Source organism: Odontomachus brunneus, unplaced genomic scaffold (assembly GCF_010583005.1).
Source record: "Odontomachus brunneus isolate Ranch 3 - 2012 unplaced genomic scaffold, Obru_v1 Obru_scaffold_022, whole genome shotgun sequence".
Classification (NCBI taxonomy): domain Eukaryota; kingdom Metazoa; phylum Arthropoda; class Insecta; order Hymenoptera; family Formicidae; genus Odontomachus; species Odontomachus brunneus.
Genome location: NW_022639472.1, coordinates 1,501,405 through 1,514,180, shown reverse-complemented (window position 1 = coordinate 1,514,180; position 12,776 = coordinate 1,501,405). Strand labels below are relative to the sequence as shown.

General features: G+C 34.2%; 1 protein-coding gene across 3 annotated transcripts in view; it reads left to right on the top strand.

Moving 5' to 3' along the window:
• The first annotated feature begins 1,833 nt into the window (after positions 1-1,833).
• Positions 1,834-12,776, top strand: part of LOC116842213 (cytochrome b5-like) — a 23,807-nt gene continuing 12,864 nt past the window's right edge. The window contains exons 1-2 of one of the 3 annotated variants that reach the window (XM_032811075.1): positions 1,834-2,610; positions 5,079-5,550. In XM_032811075.1, coding sequence (XP_032666966.1) covers positions 2,570-2,610; positions 5,079-5,550 — 513 coding nt within the window. In that variant the 5' untranslated portion in view covers positions 1,834-2,569. Of the gene's footprint in view, positions 2,611-5,078; positions 9,695-12,776 lie in introns of those variants that run through there. The other 2 variants (XM_032811074.1, XM_032811076.1) reach the window with 2 other exon arrangements.

The window sequence follows — 12,776 nt, the reverse complement described above, 5'->3', positions numbered from 1 at the left end:
CCTCACAATCTCATAACATTATATAATTACAAATAAAATATAACTGAACTATATTAATTTTAAGATGTATTATTAAAATTACTTATCATAGAAATTCTACAATTATTGATATATTCACTTCTACACTTATTAATATATTCACACAATTAAACATAACACTATACATATATAAATATTCAATATGGCGACAAGATGATGCAAGCTATTCCATTCTTTTTCTCTTTACACTATCTGATTATGATATGTAGTTTTAACTTAGTTAAAGACTTAATGATAATTAAAATTAAATAAAATATATAAAATTAAAATGTTTTTTTATCTTGTATTAAATAATAGACAAAATTCATTGAATTGTCCACAAAATTCATGGGTATTAATTTTTGTAAAACTAACAATAATGAAATAATTGCAATAACACAGCTGAAAGTCTCTACTTTTCAAACATATCGTATTTATATCATTGATATCCTGTAAAAGTATTTTAATAAAAAAAAGATGAAAGAATCCTACTTCAAATATTTTGTTTGCACACGAAAAATATAATTTTACTGTTAAGAAAAGCAATTACTCAGTTTACTTTTCTTCTAAGTAGTTGGTTATCTTCAGCAAAATATATTTTCTTCATAACAGTCTTAAGGAGATATTAAAATTGGAAACTTTGCCGGCAGAATACTGGTATTTTCCTGCAAAGTTTACATCGTATTGGTTATACAGAATTATAAATGCTTTTATATAATGAAAGTGCATGCAAAAATAAATAGAAGCATTACTCAATATATGGCGAAAATGAAAAAGAATTTTAAATGTAAAATCTCAAGCTGTTAGCGTAATATTTGCCTAATCTAAAAGTTCCGCAGCTTGTATATACTGAAAGCGTGAATGCTCCAAATAGAAAAATTTTGAAGAACATTGCTGTACCATCTGAACTCAAAAACTTAAGAATATCGGAAAAGTTTGCAGAAAGATTTCTACATATGCGTAGTTAGATTTTTCGCTGAATATAGTAAAACAAAACAACACACATTTACGTAAATTCTGCTTGTGAAATAAATACGAAAAGGATAACGATTGTATTAGTGACGTTCACATCTGCGTTATCGATATTTTCCGAGTTCGTGATCAACTCCAACATTATCTTAATAATAAACAGTTTGACTTTGATAACAGATTCTTATTATGAAATAAGAAATTATTATTATGAAATTATTTGCACTCGAGAGAAGAATTTATTATTTATTTTTACAAAGAAGTATATTACGAAATAAGACCATTGCAAAACTTTATGGAAGAAAAAGTTGGTTCGAGTCTATATAGTAAGCAAAGCCTATATAAGTAGAATTCTTGTTTTAATTCAATATTCTTGATTGAAATGCTAGACCGAATTCAGAATGTATTATGAACAAAGTTGATGCTTATAATAAGAGCTAATGATAGATTATAATAAGATAGATTATTAGTAAGCTAATGACAGATTATAACAAGAACTTATGATAAATTTGCGAGTATAAAACTTATGAAATACTTGAAACAACGTTTACTCGGATTCAGTGATTAATACTGAGTCCATACACACACACACACACACATACATCGTCAGTCTATACTCCTAATCTCTCTATACTTGTAACGCAGCAAAACCGTTTGAGAAATTATCTGTGAATATATTTTGTTATCAGCGGTAATCATGTGATGTAATAATAACGATTGCGACCGCGACGTCAAGTCATGTGTTTTCTTCATAATCCGAAACGCTACATGTCATTGTATTGTCGTTATCACTGACCGCGATTACAGTTGTCTCGGAAGGGCATTCGTTTGACGCGTAGTCCATTCCGTGATTTCCTCTTTCGTCAAGATGGTGCAAACGACCAACGTATCACGCATATTTGGATGGTCGGTGGCTTTATCGTCGATACACGCTGGGAGAAAATAAGAGTTCATGCTTACCCGTAAACAGACATGTCGATTAGTGGAGATCGGCACGCAACCACGACATTTCTCAATTGCGTGCCGCGGCGTTGAAACGTCTTCCTCGTCTCGAGCAGTGCAAAGTGCAGTGCGAGGGAAACGTCTCGAATACCCGCTCGGAATTTTCACGGAAGACAGACCGTCAGCTTGGCGAGTCGCCATATAAGAAGGAAAATTGTACCAACTTTGACGTGCCAATAAAATTCGCAATTGCCGCGTGTGTGTGTGTGTGTGTGTGTGTGTGTGTGTGTGTGTGTGCGTGTGTGTGTGTGTGTGTGTGTGCGTGTCGCATATTTGTCGACCATCTTCGCTTCCGTGTCCACCAACAAGTTCCATTCACTTCTTATGTGTTGTGTCTCCTTTCTGTGTGTCTCTTATTTTTCGCTCCTTTCGCTCTTTTGGCTGCTCGTCCTCGCGCGGATTGTAAAAGTGCGTGCAACAGTAAACGACGCGTTTCACCACCACAGCAGTGCGTGACCAAGGAGAGAGACCTAGTGCGTGCACGTGTCGGGTTTCAACCGGTAATAGAATTACTTTCCTTTCGCGGGGGAATTGATTTCTGTGTACGTAGCTCGCGGTATGGTGTTCAGTACGGTACACGATGTCCCTTGACAGACAACGTGGACAGAAGCGCTCTCCGTTGTACGTTTACACTTTAATATATGAGACACCGTGTCGGATATACCATGCAGTGTCAGGAGATTGTTCGGCGACTCGTCCGTGAAAACGCTCGTAAATCGATTAGCATATGCAGCCCCTGGTCACTTCCGCGATCAATAATATTTTCAGAGTAACCAGGCGCGTGCGTATATATTTATTTTCTCTTCCGCTTGAATTCGACGAAATTTTGCGGATCAGCGTAATCAATGCCGAGTGTCAGCAAATATTGCCTTATCGCGTTGAAACGGAAGTGTTTTATCTCAATCGTTTAACGCACTTTTCGAGGATGGCGTGACCATGGGTCGTAACGTTACGCGAAATATGAACAACAATGACGGAGAAAGCTTCGTATTGACGCAAGCCAAAGCTTCGTAACCCGGAAATCGCGCGATTAGTTATGCACGTGCCATCAAACATTTACTAATCAATAACTTTTTTCAAGTAATACTCGCCAATTTTTTTCATCTCTTGGAGTCTGATTCAACAATTCTAAAGATAATAATTTATACTAAAAGATACTGTTTAGACTACTTACAAGATGTTCTATCACAAGGTGTTCTATTTTAAACAATATAAGAAGGTAGGATAAAATATCCCATAAACAACGCATTTAAAAAATATATATACATATTTATATTTATACAAATATATATATATATATATATATATATATATATATATACTTTTATATTTATATAAATATATATATATATATATATATATTTTTTTTTTTTAACGCAGGATATGTGATGAATCGATTTCTAAAATCTTATGATTTTATTGAAAAAGTTTGAGACGACTTTGAAAGAGATTCTCAAAGTCAAAGGTCATCATTTATATGTCCCTTGAAACTAAGCAACTTTTGTTTAATGATTCTTTTCCGAAAACGCATACTTTGCGAGATATTTTATCGTACCTTTTTATATAATTTAAAATAAAACACCTTGTATAAGTGATCTGAACAATACTGAGCCATCTTTTTAGCATAAATTATCATTTTTCAGGCTACTGAGTCCAAAAGATGATAAAGATCGATGTGTTATTTGAAAAAGATTATCTGGAAGTGCAAAATATTATGACCTTAATATATACAAGATATGCAATTAAAAATCTAAAAAATGTATCTAAAGCGAAGAGAGAATAAAGAAAAGAAAAAATATTGATAATAATAGATAATACTCGCGTGAGCTTATTAAAACATCATTGATTATGTAAGCAGTGTGCGATATCATTATTTGTCAATTTCGTCTAGTTTATCAGTCGACGAGTATCGCGACTGAAACGAACACGTGGTGTCATAAAGTCATCAATTCACGGGCATATATAACATCATATATAAATAGCGGAGCGACAATCTGCAGTTTTCGGCTAGACGGTTCCGAGTTCATTGACAAAAAGAATGCACTCTTCTCCCGTCTGATAATTGTTTCGAAATTTCAGACGTGCAAAATATACATGTAGTGAGTAGTTAATCGATTCAAACGGTGCTTGGAGAAAGTGGAGGGACTCAGAAATGTTTTGACAGAAAAAAAAATGAGAAACCTAAAAAATAACTCTTCTAATACCCATCTACTTTTGAACGCGTTTTGCGCATTTTGCGCTTTACGCAAAAGACAAAAAAAATATATACACATAGTTACAAATCTTGCGTACAAATGTTAAAGTTCTCACGTGTTACTCTTTTTTACTATTATTTCAATGTAAAATTAATATATTACCGATATGTTATCATTTTCGTGATATTTTAATATGTTATATTAATATCAACTTAATAATATAATGTTCTTTATATGTTACTTAGAAATGGAATATTATTTTGAGTTTTTTTAACACAATTATTTAAGAAATTACATTTCTTAAAGTCACTTTAATATTAACAAGAGTTAAAAAGCGAGTATTTGAATTATTATAAACTTTGGCATATATAATAACCAAATTTATTTAAAAAAAATATTTTTATCACGAATAAATTAAGTTAAAGTAATTAATATCACGTATGTTAATATAACATGAAAAATAAGTTAACGCGCGTTTATCTTTATATATGTTCACATTATACGAACCAAAATGTCTTATTGATATTTCTTACGAGTTATTTAACTACTATTTCGTATATTTTTTTTACTATTTTTTATGTTATTTTTACAAATCGTGCTAAAAGTCAAAATAACAAATATAAATGTAAGAAAAAAATCGCTGAATGTCAATTAATTAACATTCGTAATTCTTCAATAAGTAATAACACCACGAATGAATTATTTTTACACAAAATTTATAATGAACTTTCTAGGATATGTTTAAATTAATATTTTATTTTTTATTATATATATCTCTCTCTCCGCGTAATGCATGCTGTTAATTAAACCTTAAATAAATTAGCTAACTAAATTAATTAATTAATTAACTCTACTCACAGTTACAGAGATCGCGTTTTTACGACCATGTTGCAGAACGAGCAAATTGCGGACACACAGCAATATGGACCTTCTGAGTCCAGCCTTCCGCTCCCTCGAGTTGGGCGACGTGAAAGCACCCAAGGAGAACTTCTTGCAAATTGAACGTGACAATGTCCTGGAGGACAAAAGCGACGACGACAACGCGAGGGACCAAATACGCAGGTTCAAGTCGAGCAGGAAAAAGTCGCGCGACGAGTTACGCACGATCGATCTGGACGAGGTTGCTTGGCACGACACGCCCGACAATTGCTGGGTGGTGATCTACGATTACGTGTACGATTGCACGGAATTCCTCAAGAGTCACCCGGGCGGTCATGACGTCCTGTTGGAATATGCCGGACGCGATGCCACCTTGGCGTTCATTGGCACCGGACACTCCGCCGTCGCCAGGAAGATCTTGGAGCGCTACATAATCGGTGAACTGCCACCGGAAGAGAGGATCTTCCGCATTCCCGACGGCGTCAAGGTATTTGGGTTCTGATCGTCCAACGTTGTTGTCGTTATCGTGCTCGGCCAAATATCAATTAGCCTTTTCGCTGTGACGGTTTGTTCAAAGTGGGCGGATGTTTATAAGGAACATATAAATACACTTCCTTCATTAAGAGATTTCAGCAATTATCGTGCCACGGAGTCAACAATGAAAGAAAAAAATGGTTGATCTAACTAAAAATATAGTCATTTTTTGCTTCGATTATTTTCTGGTCGTTCCAACGCGAGAATAGTAATATAAGGTTATTATCACTAACACATTATAATAAAATTTCATTAAAAAATGGCTTTCTTCACGACAATTTATAATAATTGATTCACTCTATGTCATTATGGTCATAAATATCAAACATTGTTTTCTCAATGTACAAAATGGTATAGGATTTTTCTATTCGATTTAAGAAGTTTCTCACTTATACACGAGAATCTAAATCCAGGTACTCTATAGTTAATGAATATGTAAAACAACAAGTTTTCTCTTCTATTTTTTTTTTTTTTTCATTAACGTTAGGGGGAATGTACACAGAATGTCTAATACAATGCGTGCCAACACTCGTGTGCGGATAGTACTTATGAGAAATTGAACAGAAACATTCTCTACCATTTTGCAAATAACTACGATAATTATTTACCTCGAACCGGAGTAACAATATTAATCGTCATGGTTATAATAGACAAGACGAAGGATAGAATCTGAACAATACGATCGCAACTGAAAGAAATTGTGTGTGGCTCGTCTGAGTGTGTTTGGCGAGCTTTAATCGATCATGATACATCAACCTTTCAAAATGAACAATGAAAGAGCAGCATAGACACATGCTGAAGAGATTGCTTTTACTTCATTATCGCTGCTGTTACATGTCGACTCATTCGCAAGTTATAGTCGTTCAAAACCGCAGCATCGACATCCAGCTTTGGCTAAAGTTCTACCCTAGTAGAAATTGTACCTCGTCGGTGTCTAGCCACAAGATAGTAAATTCCTGTCTAACATCACGACTAGCCAGTAATGTAACGCTCACTTCTAGACAAATAAGTTAGCTAATGATTGAACAAACAAAATGAAATGAATAATAAGTAGTTGCTAGTTAATAATGTAACGCTCAGTTTTGCTTTTTTACGAGAATAAGTAACGTTAATTTTAATTTGCTATTTAATCTTAAAATGTTAGTGATGATAGCAGCTAAATTGTGTATTTTATAATATTAGATATTTTTAGATATTTACTCTATTACACGGACAGAATATTGTAGTAAAAATTACAATACAATTTTAGTAAAACTTTTAATAGTCAGGAAATAGACTGGCACTATTATGAAAATAAATGATAATAAAACATAATAAAAATGACTATAGACATGATAATTTACTCTACATTTATAGTAATTTTTGTTATGTTCATAGTTACTTTTATTATGTCTTATTATAATTTTCATCATAGTGCTGGTCTATTTCTGGACTATTAAAATTGTATTATAATTTTACTACTTTGTAATTTTACTTGTAATATTCTCTCTCCATGTAAATATGTAATCACTAACGGCTAAATCACAAACTCGATTCAATATTTCAATGAATATTCAATCAGTAACGAATTAGTAACAAGCTAGAAATTTTCACCTGTACTGTTTATCTAGCTAGTTACTAGTTTTTTATTTAGACCGGCTAGTTATATTTGGGTAATTAGAGTTTAGACAGATAATTCGCTATAAGTAATAGGAAAGAAACGAATGGCAGTAAGAGAAAAATTCTAATAGAAGTAAAAGAGAAGTTGCAGCGTCATTTCAGCTTTTTTCTCACTCTTATTAGAGCTTCTCCTCACTCCCACTCGCTTCTTCCCTATTACATATAGCGAATTGAAAAGTCAATATAAAATCGACCATTAATGTCCAAACTTTGATTAGAGAAACTCTAGCTTTAAGCTTCTTTTTCGAAGAACTTCCTAAAGTGAAATAAATATATTTTGTTTCACTATGATTTATTGCATCAGTATACGTCAGTTGAAGAAGTTCTTCGGAAAAGATCTTTTTGTTCGGCATTAGTGCCAGATCGAGCGTGCCATCTGCTCGCGTGAGAACACTACGTTTCCATGCTATCTTCTAAAGTAAAATGTACGACTGCGTGGCCGCAGCAAGCATGTAGCTGGACGATATTTGTTGGGCCGCAAACTGGGGACAGTAAGCCATGTTCGCTGTGTCGAGCCTAGCGACTGGCTATTGCGCGGCGCTTGGCCTTAGGACCGTCAAAAAATTTTATAAGACTTGTGGACACTTTCTAATTCCTGAAGAATTTTTATTGATATTAGTTATAATAATGTTATATTAGTTATAATAATGTAGATATGTAGCATAGATATAAAACAAAGATATATAGATATAACGTGTGCATAAAGAGGACTAATTTTTCACAAATTAGAGAAAGTCCCGAAGATTTTATAAAGCTGAGATGATTCTGAGACTGAGCGCAGTTTGCAACGTTGCTATTTGCTCTCGTGCCGCCATATTAACTTTTAAGCTTAGTCTATAATATGTTCTTTGTGTCTCCTGTTTCTTTCTCCCTTTACTTCTTTCACTGCTGATATAATCATAAATATACGTGTCAGCAGTGGTACTACAATGGCATATGTAAGTCAGTTAACTTGTCCAGCCACTAGAAGAGGTGAGCGTTACATTACTGACCAGTAATGATGTTAAATAGAAATTTATTATCCCATAGCTAGACACCAATGAGATTCAATTTCTCCTAAAGTAGCGCGCGCGTCGATTGTTTTTTTTTTCGTTAATATCTTGAAAATTTATTTGATCATTTACAAAATGATTAAATGATTTCTCAATTCAGTTTAACGAGTTTTACATATACATGATTGATTGGACGCTTAAGCCCGTTACAGAATAAGTGACGTTATATCTATATTAGTGTTTGTACTAAGCAAGTTTAATTTAATTTTATTAGTGTTAATAATTATATTAGTGTTTGTAATAAGCAAGTTTAATTTAATTTTACTGACATAATATAACATTATATATAGTAACTTATAAAAAAAAGTATATATACTATATAATAACTTATAATAAATTAATACGGTCGAGAAGAAAGTGATGATAAATAATTCCCGCATCAGAAGAGCTTTCGCTTTCGATTTATAGCGGAAGGGTTAAACGCGCTTACGCAAGCATGGAAACCGACACGATCAATATCTTTTCGTCTTCGCGACGTTGAAAAGTAGACTCGACGAAGTCATATCGGTGCTTTAGATAACGACTGCAGAAGAGCGCTACCTCCGACGCAGAGACGCGATTCTTCTGCTCGCTCGTTAGTTCGTTCATATCCGACGATCATTATCGATTGTTCCACGCGATGGATCTTTGATCAGTATTCAGGCACGGAAACGGTATTCATTGCCGCGATCGCGACGTTGTGGAGCGTTGAACGACGATCCAGCTGGAGAACGTTATTCTCCTCGATCTCTCTATCAGTCGTCTTCGCTCTGCTAACTGAAATCGAAGGTCCGATATAGAAGCGTACGATTAATTTATCAGATTTTATTGGATATTACGACATTCATTTCGTTAGCTATCGACGCCACTCCACGGATCCTTTTATAAAGGAAATATATAGATATAAAGTATATACCTAATAGTGATGAAATGTGCGAATGTACAGATAACGACAAATCATTAAAGAATGAAGAACCTCGTCCGGTGGATTAGATATCCAGAACAACAAACGTTGAACACGAAAGTACGCGAGTTTCTCACGCTGAAAAAGACTGGCAATTGTTATTAAATGTATTTAGTTATAGAATTATAGTTATAGAATATTATAGAAATAAATAAAAATTAGGTAATTAAATATGATAATAATAGCCAAATATATGGTAGATTTGATGTGCGAAGGACTTCTAATCATAATCAAACGGACTAAAGATTTTAGCAATAGCTACTAAACATTTGATATCTGTTAGTAAGTATTTGGTGACCATTATCGGATATTTGATAAATATTATGAAATCATTCAATTCTGTTTAACAAAATATTTGATAACTATTAATATTTATCTTGTTAAAGTAATATATTTAAGCAATATATATCTTATTAAACAAAATATATTTGATGACTATCAACTGCATTTATGTTAATATATATCACCTATCGACTATTGTTATGGTTTTTCTAATATTTTTTTCAAATATTTACTAGTAAATATGGCATTGCCACGTTTTTTGAAAGTTACAAGGAATGTTATAAACATGAGTGCAAAGGCATTACCGTTTTTCGTAGGATTCACGAGTTTCTGTTCTACCATGAAGTAAAACAGCGCGGGTCTGAGAAAGAATGCGCACCGCTACAGGGATCGAATGAAACCATGGACGGAATTTCACGTATAAAGCGATAAAAAGCGTCAATGCAAAAAATAAAAAATATAGATGTCTTAAAATAGAGTTTAGAAGATATGATTTCTTTTTAAACAAAGTAAAAAATTACCTCAAACAATTTTTATCTCGGGCACAAGCTTTAGTAATATTTATCAAATATCTCATTTTCTGCTGCCAAGATTTGTTATTAAAACTTCCAGAATCTAGTTTGATGATACTTAAATGCATAGTTCAAACAACTAAATCTTGGTTCTGAGAACTATACATATTTATTTTACATAACTATTTCCTAATTATCACGTTTACTTTATATTATAATATATTTAATATAACTAAATTATTTTCTAATTAACACTTCATACTAGGCTCGCATCATCTGACTGAATAATTTAGCAACAATTATGATATATTTTGGCATTTGTTACGAAATCCTTCTTTCAGTGCAATAACGAATAACAACCAAAAATATTAATGCGACGAATTAACAAAATCTCGGGCGTGACCTCGGCAACAGTGAGAAACGATAACCTGACGGACGGCTACGCGTTTACTGCCCGATTAGCCCGTGCTAATGATTGCGCGCAGATTATCGTTAACAATGTGCCGCATTCTCACGGTTTACCGTCCCAAGGCGAGGGTAACGCGTTGAGCCCGATAATCCGCACGAGTTTTATTCGTAACCGCGTCACGGTTCCACCTCGATAACAGCCCACGGTGACGTTGCGGCTGCACGAAAGCGCAGCCTCCTCCTGTTCTCGTTTTCCTCTCGTAACGCCACGAGATACAAATAAGAGCGTTAGATAATACAAGGAAAATAATACCGCTGTCAGTATCGCTCCCCGCAACGTTCGATCGTCCATGGTTCAAAGCACTTTTCGACACAACGAACCGCGGTACAGCTATGACAACCGCGCAGTTAAGCACGCTCGATAACCGCTTGCTACTTCTTCCTCCTGGGCGAACTTTCGGGCCACCTTTGCGCGTAATGTATCGCGGTTGAGATACATTCGCGGCGGCGTGATCATCTGGGACTGTTGCAACTTTCGTTTACCCTCGGCGGCAGATGGTCGTAATCGAGTATTGGGAGAAATACAAGACATCGGTGTCGTGCGTTTCCCTTCAAACTTTGTCGCGTATCATTGAAATCTTAAATAGCACCACCATGATCTGCATCGAAGTTGCCTGGAACATCTTGAATCGATGTTAACGCACTCGTATTTCTCGTGGGAAGGATGTTGCGTTGATCTACCATGTGTTCTTTGCTTCCTGTTTTTTTGTCTTTTTCTGATTGCTTAAGCCTTAATCTACAATGTGCTATCTGCTTCCTATTTCTTTGTCTTTTTCTGGCTTAAGGCTTAAGGTTTGAGTCAGAAAGAAAGAAACAGGAAGAAAACACATTGTAGATCAAGCTTTAGCCAGAAAAGACAAAACAAAAAATAGGAAGAGAACATTATAGATTAGGCTTTAGAGGTCAACTGTGTGTCGAACATAGACTTATAGATTAGATTGCGCACTTTTAGGGAACGATTGATGACAATATCGGAGGACAAAGATATGTGTGTTCAGTCAAATGCTTTCTCTGTTACAACCATGTAACAGCGAATACCAACTCTAGGAAGTAGCAATATGCTCTCTAAATTTCTTGAAATAGTATCTCACTCAAGACGAGTAAAAAGTGATAATATTCTTACTTAAAGCGTTGGTAAAAATATTGTCACTTAAAAGGGAGAATGAATGTTTCATTTAAGCTTAGAGTGAGTTCTAATTCTATATGAGCAATCGATGAAATGTTTTTGCGGCATTAAATGCGACGGTAAATTAAAATTTCGTAAAAATATGGCGAGTAAAAATATTTACTTCGCCATTCAGAGTAAAGAATTCACTCTAAAAATTCACAAGTGAAAAATTATTCGAATCCGAGTGATTCAATTGTCATTCCATTTTTCAAGTGGAATTTTACTCTAAGAAATTTAAAGAATAAATTAGAATGAAAAGTCTCACTCAGAACGAATCAATAACGGCAGAATTTTCACTCGAAACGTGGATGAAAATATTGCCACTTGAAATCGTAAAAATAAATATTTCATTCAAGCTTAGAGTGGCTTCTGACCCCACATGAGCGAACGTTTCAATCGATTAGAGTGGATATGTTCCCGTGTGTGACGATGAAATATATCAGATCCACTCTTCAGTTTCGTGTGGAAATATTCACTCGACGATTCACAGTGGAAAATTCACTCTACATGAATAACAAATTATTCTAATTCACATGACTCGGTGATCATTCTTTTTGAATGAAATTTCATTCCAAGAAAGTTAGAGAATAGGAAAAATGAAATAGAGACAGAGAGAGAATAATATACAGAGTAACGAAAAGGGAAAACGCATTGATCATGTAATCGCTTCTTCGTTCTTCCCACCAATTAGACAATTAGACAAGGAAAATATTTTATTCTCTCTCAATCTCTTTCTCTCTCTCTCTCTCTTTCATTAATACTGACTTCAACTCTGCTACAGCAATGCGCAGTCTATTCTGTACGCCTATAGTTTCAAATTTCTTCTATCTCGACTCGTGTTGGCGTTATTACGTGTCCGCGCTATACGCAATTTATTTACGGTATTAAGATACTGTATAAAGTTCGCGATATTAGTTACACGCTGCAACATGATTCCCTCGCAAAAAGAGATGACTGCACACACACATTTTATAAAGTGTTTCATAGATTCCGTACTAACGATGTATAATTACGCGAAATAAAGATTACATTGAGAAAAAACACATACACACACACACACACATATATATATATATATATATATATATATATATA